This window comes from Cyprinodon variegatus, unplaced genomic scaffold (genome assembly GCF_000732505.1).
Source record: "Cyprinodon variegatus isolate N-32 unplaced genomic scaffold, C_variegatus-1.0 Scaffold132, whole genome shotgun sequence".
Taxonomy (NCBI): Eukaryota; Metazoa; Chordata; class Actinopteri; order Cyprinodontiformes; family Cyprinodontidae; genus Cyprinodon; species Cyprinodon variegatus.
Window position 1 is genome coordinate 257,105 of NW_015150585.1, and position 14,472 is coordinate 271,576.

A 14,472-nucleotide genomic window follows, 5' to 3' on the forward strand; every position below is an offset into this window, starting at 1 on the left:
AAAAAAAAGTTAACCGATTTTTCAGTTAACTTTTTTCTCAGAATTCTGACTTTAATCTCAGATGTCTGACTTTTTTGTCAGAATTCTGACTTTAATATCAGAATTCTGACTTTAATCTCAGAATTCTGACTTTTTCCCATAGGCTATTAAACTGAAATAAATTTAAAAAATCAGTTAACCCTTTTTTCAGTGGCCCCAATCCTCTTCCGTATTTTTGTACCTTGTGGCTCCAATTAAATAAATGAAAGATAATGCGCCGCCACAGGGCGGGCGAACCCAGTTAGTCCTGTTCCTCAGTGCTCAGGCTGTCAGTAGGATACTCCCCCTTTCTTCACTCATAGTAAGTACAGGACGGTCTGCTCTGCTGAACGCTGCTCAAAAACTGGACTTCTCGACTGCAAAGGTAACGTCATTGTTTATACCCTATAGAAAACGTCCAGGTTGTCCCCGCTTTAACTTCAGCATCTGCAGACTCATCAGCTTGTTGGTAATCAAACGCGTTGGACAAGACCATTATTGCTAGCTAGAGCTAGCGGCTACATAGTTAGCTACAGAAACAACAACCCTAACAGATGAGAGGTGCTTGTGTTTTTAGCTCAAAGGGTTATTTTAACTGTGCGCTGTTTAAACTTCATCCTTCAACCATCCACGTAGCGTTAAGTTATATCTTTTTGTTTGTTGCTAACGTCTATGAGCTACATCGTTAATGAGCTAAAAGCAGCTAGCAGGGGGGTAGCCCCCCTCCTGCAGCCATAGCAGAAATTATTAACGTGTTTAACTGAAATGTTGTGTTCAGCTGCTACGTTGGTGTCGAAAGTGGGCTGTTAAAGCTGGTAAACTATCTAATGTGGCATATTTTTGGTGTAGTTTGTCCTCCCGTTTTGGTCGGGACGCTCATGTGATTCAATGAGAGTGGTTTCAGTTTCTCCTAAAAGTTTTCTCTGTAAAAGAAGACATTTGTTTCATATTTCCAAATGAGCTGAAACATATTGATGGTGTACCACTGCTGTCTGCAGGTTGAGATATTAAACTAAGGAGGCTAACGGACAAAGACTCGTCTAAGAGGAAAAGCAACATCCCCTTGTCATCAATATGGGGGCTGCAATTTCACGATGGAGGGTTTGTATTCATAATTATGTCTTCAGGTTAGATGGTTGCATCTACTTCACATAAACTACCTATGATCCATCTTGATGCACAAAACAAGTAGCATAAAAGAGATAACTCTATTATTTAAAAGGCAACTACTGAGTATGGATTAAGGGGTGTTTTTATAGAAAAAGTTGCATTTAATCTATGGACTTCAGATATGATGATGCAAACTTGCAAATATATTCCAAATTATGCATGTTTTAATACCAGTCCTTCAATACATCAGTATGGTGGGTTCATTGACATGCTTAAAGCACCAAACCAAGGAGTCTGTTCACAAGGCAATTGGGACAGTGGCCATCCCACTGTTATTATCTGCAGCCTAGGCCTAGACATTATGGTCTGTGATTAATATTATAATATAGTTTGGATTTATTGCGATACATCTGTATCACAGTGCTGTAAATCTTTAACTTACATGTTATCTTCGAGTTTTTTCATCCTGGCTTCTGAATGTGACTGGTAAATGTAAAAATGTTATCTCATTCCAACAGTTGCACTGTTGCAACCATCTAATATTTGCATTTATGGTTATTTGTGTACATTAATTGCATCAACAGCTACATTGTTTTTCAGATATCCCTTTGGCATTCAACTTAAACTTTATGATATAGGTCTTTTGCAATGTGATGTATTTTAAATGTACTTTATATTTTTTTTACAGTTAAGTAGGTACACAGGATAAATCCAATTATATCGAAGTTCATAAATCTTCTAAAAGCAGTTTTGGAGCCCACGTTTTTACAGTCCACTCTTTGTTTTAAATATATTGTGCGATTTTTGTCTAAGTTACAATGACAAAACAATCAAGTTAAGTTATTCTTTTCTATGAAACATATTTTGGTTTTCTTTAGTCATGTATAAAGAGCTCCATTGTAAACTAAATGTCAAAGAGCACCATGCTTATGCTTCTAGGCTCATCCTGCAAATGGTTTCTCAGTTTGTTTCTCAGTTCAAAACAAATGTATTCCCATTTAAAAAAAGAAAAAATCCAGAAAATGCAATATGTTTTTTTTTTTTACTTTTTATTTGTATGATACAGCTGCAAATAAGTATTTGAACAACTGAGAAAATCAATATTGATATATGGTACGGTTGCCTTTAGTTGCAATTATAGAGGTAAAACATTTCCTGTATTTTTATTTTTGTTTTATTTATTTATTTATTTATTTTTTTAACTGGGATATTGGCCCACTCCTCTATACAGATCTTCTCTAGATCAGTCATGTTTCTGGGCTTTCGCTGAGAAACATAGAATTTGAGCTCCCTCCAAAGATTCATTGTCATGTCGGAACACCCATCCTCAATGCGCTAACTGAGGGAAGGAGGTTGTTTCCCAGTATCTAGCAATACATGGCCCCGATCCTTCTCTCCTAAATACAGTGCAGTCTCCTTGTCCCATGTGCAAAAAAAAAAAGAAAAAAAAGAACCCAAAGTATGATGCTACCACATTCTTGCTTCAGAGTAGGGATTGTGTTCTTGGGATGGTTCTCATCATTCTTCTTCCTCCAAACACGGTTAGTGGAGTTATGACCCAAAAGTTCTATGTTGGTCTTATCTGACCACATGACACTTCTCCCATGACTCATCTGGATAATCCAAATGATCCTTGGCAAACTTAAGACGGGCCTTGACATGCTCTGGTTTAAGCAGGGGAACCTTCTGCACCATGCATGATTTTAAACCATGATGTCTTATTGTATTACCAACAATAACCTTGGAAATGGTGGTCACAGCTCTTGTCAGGTCATTGACCAGCTCCCCCCTCCGTGTAGTTCAAGTCTGATTTCTCACTTTTATTAGGATCATTGAGGCTCCATGAGGTGAGATCTCATGAAGCCCCAGTCCAAGGGAGATTGACAGTGGTGTTTAGCCTCTTCCATTTTCTAATAATTGCTCCAACAGTGAATGTTTTTTCACAAAGCTGCTTGGCAATTTCCCCGTAGCCCTTTCCAGCCTCATGGAGGTGTCTAATTTCATCTCTAGTGCTTTAGACAGTTCTTTGGTCTTTCCCATGTTAGTAGTTGGAAATCTTACTGATTGTATGGGGTGGATAGGTGTCTTAATGCAACTAACGAGCTCTAACAGGTGTATCTAATTTAGGATGTTAAATGGAGTGGAGGTGCGCATTTTGAATGCAGACTTTGAGGGTCAGATTTCTAGCTGATAGACAGGTTTTGAAACACTTATTTACAGCTGTATCATATAAATAGGTTTAAAAAAATAATCTTTTCAGATTTTTGGATTTTTTTTTTAGATTGTTTCACAGTAGACATGCACTTACGACGACAATTTCCAACCTCCTCCATAATTTCTAAGTGGGAGAACTTTCAAAATAGTAGAGTGTTCGAATACTTATTTTCCTCACTGTTCGTACACGTGCTGAGATGTTCCAGTTTTCCCCCTCTCGTTTCCAAAAAAAAAAAAATATATATATATATATATTCTGCACTAGGTTAGTTTCTTCGGAGATTCTTAGATATTGCTCTCAAACTACAGGCCAGAAAAAGAAAACCGGGTATTCACAATGGTGCTCCAGCAGATTCAATAGCAGCCTGGAAAGTTTTGCAGAAGTATCGGGTATATATTAATTTAGAAATTATAGCTGTAACTGCTATAGTGCCAAACTGCTAATAAACAAGTAGCCTAATAAATGTAGTGCTGTCACATTGGCTGTCTTCAACTGTTTATAAACCGGGGTAAAAAAAATGAAAGTTTTATGTAATGTAAATACAAGGATGTATAAAATTACTTAATTTGTCTAATATGAAAATCATTTGGATCACTGAACCAAAAAAACTTAAAGCAGAGGCTCTGCAGGTTCAGAAAAAAACTAAAAAATTTTTTTGAATTGTTAACTTGTCACAATGATTAGCAATAATTGATAACTTGTCACGTCTGTGCCGGTCAGAGTAAACCTGTCTGATCAGTATAAAGAGCTTCAAACCGCGCCGCACAAAGGTGTGTACTGACCTGTGGGCTTTTCGGATGGCAGGGCTTTTCACAAAACGGTGAGAGTTTCATTGTTCTAATGGGCCTATACTACCAAGATTAGTAAATAATTTGAACCACAGCATGTTCTTCTTAATGTTTAACCTCCTAAAGGTACCATAATATGTAATAAATTCTTACATTGTTTGTGCTTAAAATCTTCTGTTTGAAAAGCATTCCTCTTATGATCTCATAAGGGGAAACAAGCTGTCCAGAGCGCTCTGTAGCAGCCCCTCTGTCAAACTGCGGTCTTCATCAAATATATTATTCCCAGCTCCTAGCCGCCATTGTTACGAACTCTGAATGGTTGTCTTGGTTGCCAGTTGTGGGTGCGTGACCTTCGGGAGGACAGGACATGGAAAGCCAAAACGGCTTCATTGTTAATTTTAATAAAGTCTCAAATATAGCCTAATTTAGAACCTCTAATGCACCTAAAGACATTTTGCCCTATTTTTTATTTTTATTTTGAAAGGACACTGCTGTTTGCTTTAACATATTCGTCCAAATACAGCTCTTAAATTTATTTCTGAATTTATAATGGAACTGATTTTATATAGTTTAACTATTTTTGATAGCAATCATAAAGAAGAGATGGTATAAGAGCTCAAAACAAAATGGAAATAATTTTATATTTTTTCATTTAATATATTTTAATTTGTTTGGTAATGAGGAATACATATTTTTTTATGTAGACAAAAGTTGTTTCTAATGGTTTTTTTTTTCTTTCCCCATCTTAAAGAAGCTAATGAATAACAAAAGGATTAAGCTCCTTGTACGAAAAGGACACTTGTTTAAGAAAATGGTATGAATAATATGATTTAATTTCTTCTTTCCCTACAGGCTAAACCTTCCACTGTGGAAACGTTGGAACGACTTGAAAAGGTAAAGCCAATTTAGTAACCAAATGACTGTTAACTAGACACAGACATGCCATTAGCTGAAAACCGGCTCACTCAGAGTAGTGTCAAAAATATTAACAAGCTTTGCCAGTGAAGATAAAAAATCTCTTTTGTCCATAAATATGCTCTTTCAGAATTTAGGATGCATAGTTTGAACTTTACCTGGTTTGAATTCTGAATAAAATCTCCCTTAAGGTACATTTGCTATCAGAATTTGCAATTAATCAAGAAATCAATTATCAGACATAAACTTCAGTTGCACTGCTAGTTAATATTATCAAACTTGCAGTAGTCCATTTAATTATGTTTAAGGCAAGTGAAATAATAGGGTTTTGATTTTTACTAAGTCAAGAAAACTCATAATATTTCCAGTAAAGCTGCTCCTTACAGTCCATTTTTGATGCTTTGATGTTGGGGATGAATGTAGCCTTTTGATTGAATGTAAATGTCAGTAATTTGCTGTGTGATGGAGCTTTACTGCTATATTGCAAGTAAGCCAATGTTGGGCTATTTTCAGTTGCGTCCTTGGAGCAGTAGCCACAAGAGATCTTCGTGTCAGAGAGATGTGGAGTGGTATTTAGGTTGTGAAGCGATGGGAATTAGGCCTATTTGTGTCAACCTCTGTAATTCTGTCGTACAGAACATAGTTTTTCTGCTGCTTTTCAGCACACGAAACAAGAATCTTGTATGATCTTCTGTATTGTAAGACTGAAAGTGAGATATGCTCTTTTACTGCTTAGAGTGACGGACACACGTGTTCCAGAGGCATCTCTGGGACGAAGAGCTGGTCCTATTCTGTCCAGCAGCTATTTTTAGGTAGCCTGGTCAGCACGCAGGGCTTCTATTTCCAGAATCAGAATATTAGTTACTAGTTCAACTAGTTCAACTTTAAAATGGGTGGTAGGCATGGATCAAATTTTGGATTTTGAAGGAGGGGGGATGCAAGTATTTTTTTAATATAACTATTATATAAGTTAAATGTGTTTACTAGTAGTTCTTCTGTGTTTGTTTTTCTCTACTTTCTCTGTATGTTTCCTCTAATTTCTCTTGCATCTGCGCTATCCCTCTCCTGACAAAATATATGGATGCATGACACAAACAACTGGACAAATTGGACTGCAACAATCCATGGATTAAAAACACATAGTTATACATTTATTATGTGTTTGTATATATAAAACCACATTAATTGTTGTATAAAGGGATACTTGATCTCAAGACATTAGAATATCTTTAAAGGTAAATTTATTTCAGTAACTCACTATAACTTGCATCATATAAATTGATTTTAGCACAATGTGATTTATTTCAAGTTTTTGTTCATTTTTATTTATGGCTCACAGCTAAAAACAAGCAAATTATTTCTTGGGTCTCATCCAGATGTGCTTGTTTTAGCTATAAACAAGCATCTTTGGTAGATAGGGTGTCCCATTGACACAGAGCCTCTACAAAACAGACTCTTTTTAAAACCTCCTTCCCAAGGAGATGCGTTTAAAACCAACCCCTAACTTGATACTCCTATCCATTGAACTTGCTACTAATTGGTGTTTGTGTGCATGTGATCCACCATAGAGGAACCAACCTTGCATACATTAACACAAATGACAACTAATGATTTTAGATTAAGCGTTTTGCATTAGACTGTCTTTTAGAAGCTGTTCATTTGACTGTGGACTTAACACTGAAAAAAAAAATATCCTTTGCAAAGCAGAAGCTTATTTTGCCAGCTCACACACTGAAGCTTTCCCAACCAAAATTGCATTTCCTTCCCGATATTCCTCAAGGCTGTGGCTATTGTGTTTGGTTGCTCAGCTCTTTGTACAATGTATTTTCTTCCTTTCCCCTTTCTCTTATTATTCTTGGATATCCCAAACTGAACAGCTGCTGTTTAGCAAAGGCACTGTTTGCATTTACTTTCTTTATGGATGCTGTTGATGATTGTCTGCTGGACAAGTTAAGCTAACATAATTTCCCTACGTAGTGCACCTCGTAAATTGGTCATACCAAGTCTCTATAAATTAAGTTTTTATTTGGCGCATGTATTTATTTACTTTGCATCATGAGAGGCTACTGTATGTCACCATTAATAGTTTTCTATATTTCAAAGTTCTGGTTATAAGTTTGACTCGTTTACACGTCAGAACCAAACTACTGTTCACATGTGATTTGGGAAATGTTTTTGTTTCCTTAAAGGAAATCCAGACTCTTGAAGACTACAGTGAGAAGTATCAAAGGCAGTTAAAGAAATGGATTGGAGGAATGCTGTTCTACTCGTCTCTGCTGTACTTGGCTACCCTCCTTGTTGTGTATTTATGGTACCTGCCTGAACAGTTAATGGGGCAACTCATATTGGCTTCACTCTTTGTATTATTTCCATTTTTGTAAGTATGCCTTATATTTGATCGCATATTCTCTAAAGTCTAAAAAAAAAAAACCTAATCAATCTTTTTTGAAATCCTTTTAGAGTTTGGATTCTTCGTAAGGCAGTTGTGTTTATTTTTTCTCGAAGAACTGAGAAAAATAGTAAGATCCTTCTTGATCTTTGAAGTTTTTCGTATTGCAAAACAATGCATTTGAAACATTTCTTTTTTTTTTAGATGAAAAACTGGAAGAACTGAAGGAACAGAAAAAGAAAATAGTAAGGCATCCTTTTATACAAATTTTAAAGTAAATTGTTATTTTTAAACAACCTTGCTAAATCATTGCTAGCATGTCTTTTTTATCAGGGCTCATATTAAAGACCAGTGTAGTTTGCTGCACAATTTTAGCTTATTTAAATTTAGTGGAGACAGCTTGTGAATGGTACACTGACTTAACCCAGCCAGCCACTCTGCTAATGTCACTTTAATTAATAGCGTTTAGTATAGGGGGAAAAAAAGTCAGATGAATTACTTGTCATCCTCTGTCAAGTTCTAATAACTTTCAATAATTAGGGCTGATGAATTTTCACACTCCCCATTATCGAAGTAGTGAATCCAATTATTCTTCATATTAAATGCAAACATGCACAAGTCTTCAGTGTTTTTATTTCAAATATAATTCCAAGGGATTCACTGTTATGATGTTGTCTTGTGCAAATGACCAAAGCCCTAATGCACAGCCTAATGAACACGCACAATTCTTTGATGAATTCTACTTTAATTTTTTTTTTCCAAGCTTGAGGAAGTTATGGAAACTGAGACGTATAAAAATGCCAAAATGATTTTGGAAAGATTTGATCCTGAATCCAAGAAACAAAATGTAAGTTTTCAGTTTTTGTCTTATTCTCTGATCATTTTTGCTAGTAATCTGCTGCTAAATCACATTCTTGACATGTCTTGCTGTTTTGTATCAAGGAACTGGAATCCACTCCAGTCAGATCCCAGTTGACTCCCAAACCAGGACAGGGTAGGAATGACCCTGAAGGGGTTTGAAGATCTCTTTTCAAAGCTATCTAAACTCAGAGATTACCTACTATTTAGCGGTCTACAATCTTTCTTTTTAGAGCTCCGTCAGCGGATTGTCACTCCAAAGACCCCAACGGTGGTTCAGAGTCCTGCAGTCGGTTCTGCTACCCGGCCTCCCCTCCCCTCTGGATCCGGCCGTTCTTCCCATTCTGCTCCAGGTGGACCCCCAGAGAGGGGCCTGTCAGCAGTAGCTGCTCAGCAGAGTTTGATGAGGAGGCCCATGACCCCGGGAACACCTGTTCCAGGAATCGGTGAGTTACCTGCACACAATGGGACCAGATCATAATGTGGTCGATTAAGGTATGATTTACTCATCCCCGGTTTTTTATCCCCAGTTGCTCAAAGCTCTGTGGTTTGTGTTTTCACCAAGGTTGGGGTATGTAATGCAGCAGCTGTAAAAGATAATTACAGACTATTGAATTAAAAAGTCTTTTCACATGAAACATTTCCTATACATGTTATGAACTAAAAAAGGCAAACGGTCTATAAAATTGCATGTGGTACCTTTCAAAAGGTATTCATAATTCACCTCATCACAAACCTTTTATGGTGATTTTAGTGCAAAAAAACAAAACAAACAAAAAACAACAAAAAAGTGGAGCATGATTGTGAAATGGGGAAAAAAAAATGTTTTAAATTTAAATAACTGAAAAGCAACAAGCAACCCAGGGTTTGCTCCAGAGCTGCCAATAGCCATCAGATGTTGCTTATTTAGTCAAATGACCTTTGTTGAAAGAGATTCACAAGACGTGTTATTCTGTAAGCCATGTAGGGGACATACCAAAAGAGAAAACGAGTTTATGATAGAGCTAATGTTTTTTGTTCAGAGTCAAATTTAACATTCTGGCTTGCATGCAAAATTACGCATGGCTAACAGGATTTATTAAAAATAGAATGACTAAAAAATATCAAATAATTTAACAATTAAATGTCTAGATATCCAAAGACTTACTACTATAATTGCGTTGATAAATGGTAACAGAAAGCACTGCCTCAGTTGGTGAGAAAAACATAATGTGAATTAAACTTTTAGATTACTAACAATCTGTAGGTGGTGGAAGGGGCTGTGGAAAAAAAAGCAACTGGGGTGATTAAAAGCCTTGTATTTCTTCCAGAGATGGTCTTCGGTTCTTAGTTCTTGGTGACGTGTACGCCAAGCTTTTAATCTTCTGGGTTCAGTTCGCCCCCAGATCACATTTTTTATCTTGGGCTTGCTATGTTGGTCCATGTGAAGGTTTTAATTGTCCTAAAACTTCATTGGGAAGAGTTTTGAGAGTTGTGTTGGACTGGGAGAAAAGATGGAACCTTAGACCAGCTCCTTGGTTAAGTGGTGGTCTCTGAAGTCTGATGTAAATGTCTAACTATGCCCCTCACTACCCATTTTTTCTTTTCATAAAAGTGAATGTGTGTCCCATTAGGTGTTCTGTCTTATGGATGGAAAAGTATTTTTCTAAGTTTGAAGCATGTTGCTTGGCTTGAAGGTGTGGATGTTCTGAAAGGATGGCAAATGGGTTTTTTTCAGTTTAGGGTAAGGCTCATATTCTCATTTGAAGTGCACCCATAAGGCAGAAAGGCAGCATGTTTTAATGTTGCTGTTTTTGTGATTTTTATGAAAGACCTTTTTGTGTTGCATAAATTCCTAATAAGATTCATTAAGTTTTGGGTAATGCTTGGATGAAATCTAAAAGTTCCTTGGATATTTATGTGATGTACGATTTCTATCATGGGATTACACCTACATTGGGAACTTTAACAACTCTCAAACAAAGATATCTCATGAGCATGCTGCAGAGCTTCTTACTGGGTTGGTTTTTATGTGAACACATCTGTGTAGTTTAAATTGATGAAACCTTGAATTGATATCCAAGTAATCACATCTCTGTAGGGAAAAATTACAAATAAGTACAAATAGTGAAATAGATGTTTTTGAAGAAAAGGAAGTTCTATTTTGTAATTTCCAAGTGGAATGCCAACTGAGGTTTGCACAATGCTGCATAACGGTAAGTATGATTAATTAATAGGATCTGCATTTCTTCCATGGGCAGCGGTGGTGGGGTTCTCTCTAAGTGCCTTATAATTCCTTCCGAAATTGCTTTTGGCATCGGGAACACCTCACAAATGGCTTACATGACTTTATGTTATCACCTGCGTCTGTTGAAAATTGAAAGTGAAAAGCAATTTGATACAAAGAGTCACCACAGAGTTTCCATATGTTGGTAAATTAATAAGCAGCAGGACACTGAGACTCTGCCAAGTCTCACAGAAATGACCAGTCATCTTCCTATGATTGCTCTTGATGTTGGATTATATTAATTACTACCCACCAACTCAGCAGGGGTTCACAACATGTTTTCCGAGTGAGATCAGGTGTGGCGTCATTAAGGAAAAAAGATGCAGGATTTGGGAAAATCAGTCAACTTCTGTGCTTCAAACTGTTTCTCAAACTGTAGGCTGGCTTTCTTCATTTAGGTGTAGTAGTTAAGAGGGAAAGGTATATTTAACAAACTGTTTCTTTTTTTTTTTCTCTCTCTTATAGGGATGCACCCCCCAGGTCCACCCATGGCTAGACCTATACTCCCAAGGGATAGGGGTGCAGTGGACAGAATCATTGAATATCTTGTTGGAGACGGCCCTCAGAACAGGTGTGATATGTTGCCAAAACTTTGCTGAAATAGGATGAACCTTTATTTAGACTTTGATTTGCACCTAGAACCATATTTATACCTACCTGGATATCTTCAGTTTCCATTCATATTACCCCAAAAACGAATAGTATTATTCAGTGTTCCTGCCAGCATATTCAGGCTGCTACACTCATTTATTTTTTTGAGCGCATTGGCCCTTTGACTGATATCTAGGCTCCATCCCTGAGGGTTTTCTCCAGTGCATTTTAGGACAAACTTTAGTTACACTGAAAGTTGTCAAAATTACACTGAAATTAGGCAGATACACCGACTTGTAATGAGTGTAACAGCAGTGACAACTGAGATTTTTAGATGGTTACTTTATATGCACATAAATGTTAGAAAAGCACAGTGCAAACATGAACACTGCGCCCTTCAGACAGAGTGTTGCAGGCAGGTGAACACACATGCTATCGCTCCTGTTAGCAGACAAAGAGCCAGTTTTGAAAGCAGTGGTGAAGTGACCAGGCTTGGAAGGATTCCCAAATGGTTGGTCTTTCAAGCTGAAATTATCCCCCCCCCCATGCTCATAGAAAATCCTTGTGAGAACCTGAACTGTCAATGCACACTCAAATTAAGATTAAAAAACTAGACCGGTGGTGTTTAAGCTTGATGTGGTTAATTTTTCAGATGACACGTTAAAATTCTTGTTCCTTTCTTAAGCTGATGCAAACATTTCTCAACACAAAATGAAATAATCAAATAAGACTGCTAATACGGTAACTTGAAGTGTTTGCAACCATGAAATAAAGGAATAAGTACATGCATTAAATGGTGGGCAGTCATTGTAGAAATACTGTTGGATAGCAGCAAAAAACTCAATGGATGTTAAACACTCTATATGCATTTCTATATGGCCTTTCTGAGAGCAGGTATTCAAATGGGGGGAAAATTTCAAGCCCTTTTTTTTTTTTTTTTTTTTTAAATCATCCTGGGCTTGCTGTTTTGCAAAAACCAACTTGTAGACATGTCAGTCTGATTTACAAAGCTTTGGGATCTTGTCTAAAATGACAAAATATTTTGGAGAAATCAATGCTTTTAGAGGGAACTGTGGTTTTAATGTATTTTTTTAATTAATTTAACAAATGTACAGCTAGGATTAGCGGTTGTAATTGCTTCCCTTTTTTAATATTTATAAAATCTAAATTCACTTGGTGTCACATCAGTAGGAAAGTGCAGATGACTTAAAAATAGTATTTAACTCCATAGTTGTATTTTTTGTTTATGATCCCTTTCATATCCTCCCATATTTCAGAGTTGTATGTGTCTTTATTGTATTGCCTTTCTTCTCTCGTAGATACGCTCTTGTATGCCAGCAGTGTTCCTCCCATAACGGCATGGCATTAAAAGAAGAATTTGAATACATTGGTAAGACTTTGAGAATCGCGGTGCTGTTTATCAGTCTCAATCAAATGCCGTGCCTTCATTTGCCCTCTAGCGCTTGGCAGGACAGTATATCACACGGCTCTTAAATGCCTCCACTGCTACCAGCTCCTGTAAGTGAAAGCAGAACACGATTGAATGCCCAAAGTCGCATCAGTCTGAAATGTTCATGCATCCAAGGCAAATTGTGTCATTGGTTGAAAATGTATTTAGATTGATCTGTCTGTTTGGCAGTGTTAGTGTATGTATTAGCTAGATGTATGATGCTTTTATTTGTGCCATTTCAGCCTTCCGATGTGCATATTGTTACTTCTTTAATCCTGCAAGAAAGACCAGACCTCAGGCTCCTAGACTCCCAGAGATCACTGCTGAACCGAGGGTGCCGGTAGCTGAGGAGTGCTCATCATCCCCTGCTTCTGGTGAAGTGAACCAGCTGGATTCAGGTGATTCAGGTGGGGGGGAAAAAAGTTTTTTTTTTTCTTTTCTTTCCCAGTCCCGTTCCTCTAAACCTCTAAGGACTAAGGCTTGAAATGGCTAACATATGATTCCTTATCTTTTATTATGGTCATTATTGTATGAAAATCCCCTCTCAGAATTAGAGAAACACAATCATTTTGCCTTACATTTGGAAATCCGTTTTTTTTTTTTTTTTTTNTTTTTTTTTTTTTTTTCTTTCCCAGTCCTGTTCCTCTAAACCTCTAAGGACTAAGGCTTGAAATGGCTAACATATGATTCCTTATCTTTTATTATGGTCATTATTGTATGAAAATCCCCTCTCTCAGAATTATAGAAACACAATCAGTTTGCCTTACATTTGGAAATCTTTTTTTTTTTTTTTTTAGAAATTAAAGCACAAGGCAGAAATGACAGTGGTGGCAGTATTATCTGTATCCATTTTTTTTCCCTTTCTGTGCTTTTTTCTTTTTTGAATGCATTCAAAGATGAAATAAAACCCTTTTCTAATTCTTAGAAAATCCCAAGCCTGCTGATGCCCCTCTTGGAGCAGATGCCCAGGAGCCAGGCACAGTAACAACCACCGAGCCTGGTTCTGCATCAGATGGCCAAAATGCCCCAGAGCCCCAAGAACCACCTCCTGAGAAATCTGATGATGAGCAGGATATTTCTGCTATGGAAGTGGAATAAAACGGCACTGTGGTAATTTCAGCACTTCAGTCTGTAACAGGGTTTCTTTGAGGGAATGAAATAAGTCCGTTTACAAGTCAATACCCTTGCATAACAAAAAAATGCAATAATTATCCAGCTCTAAATGTGGTTTTCAACCTGCTGAACTCCTTTGCTAAAACTGGCTTTTAAACTTGTAGCAGAAGTATTGAACTATCAATTTACATAAAATAACAGTGAAGGATTATGCAATATGTTCTTTTCCATGTTGTATTTTATGTTTTTGGTCATTTTCTTATTTTAAATGTGTTCGATTGAACTTTTGGCTTTTTTTTTTGTTTTGGTTAGCAGGACATAGTACAAAGCATGAGGTATTTTGTGGAAAAAGTGTTATTTATGATATGATGATGTATTTATAGCCAATTTTCTTTCGTGTCGCACTTGTTTACGGTGCTTATTGGGGTATGCTGCAGCTTATAGGTGGTAATATGTTTACACAGGTATGGTACCTTTTGACGCAATGCACATACAGAACATTAAGTATTTTTCACTAAAAGAAAGGAAAGTAGGTTTGTTAGAACTGAGCTGTTCTCCAAAGTGCCTTTTATATGTTTGTTTTTGAGTCTTGTGAATAAAAGAAAACATTTTAATAGAAAATGTTACCTACCTGTTTTTTATCAGATGCTTTCTGTCGTAGAGTCTCTGTGCTGCAGAAATTACACAAAATAAACTTTTGAGGAAAGTCTTGTTTCTGATTCAAACACCTGGAATGAATGATGAATGAATTTGTCGCTT

The 14,472-nt window shown here is 36.8% G+C and overlaps 1 protein-coding gene across 2 annotated transcripts; it reads left to right on the forward strand.

Annotated features, from left to right (window-relative positions):
- Window positions 1-272: 272 nt before the first annotated feature.
- Window positions 273-14,228, forward strand: kiaa1715 (KIAA1715 ortholog). Of its 2 annotated transcripts, none has more exons than XM_015376313.1 (13): window positions 273-403; window positions 1,017-1,119; window positions 4,984-5,025; window positions 7,236-7,423; window positions 7,507-7,565; window positions 7,640-7,680; window positions 8,199-8,282; window positions 8,378-8,429; window positions 8,527-8,739; window positions 11,025-11,130; window positions 12,470-12,540; window positions 12,843-13,007; window positions 13,526-14,228. In XM_015376313.1, exons 2-13 carry the CDS (start codon window positions 1,093-1,095, stop codon window positions 13,696-13,698), a joined length of 1,221 nt encoding a protein of 406 aa, XP_015231799.1. In that variant the 5' UTR covers window positions 273-403; window positions 1,017-1,092; the 3' UTR covers window positions 13,699-14,228. The 2 variants fall into 2 exon arrangements, with proteins under 2 accessions (XP_015231799.1, XP_015231800.1); XM_015376314.1 differs by having other exon boundaries at window positions 12,843-12,998.
- Window positions 14,229-14,472: the final 244 nt, after the last annotated feature.

Excerpts from the sequence above, each read along its gene's own strand:
- kiaa1715 (XM_015376313.1), top strand. The coding sequence starts at position 1,093 with ATGGGGGCTGCAATTTCACGATGGAGG. Across the intron at positions 1,120-4,983 it reads CTGCAATTTCACGATGGAGG|GCTAAACCTTCCACTGTGGA; the intron begins GTTTGTATTCAT and ends CTTTCCCTACAG. Across the intron at positions 8,283-8,377 it reads CTGAATCCAAGAAACAAAAT|GAACTGGAATCCACTCCAGT; the intron begins GTAAGTTTTCAG and ends TTTTGTATCAAG.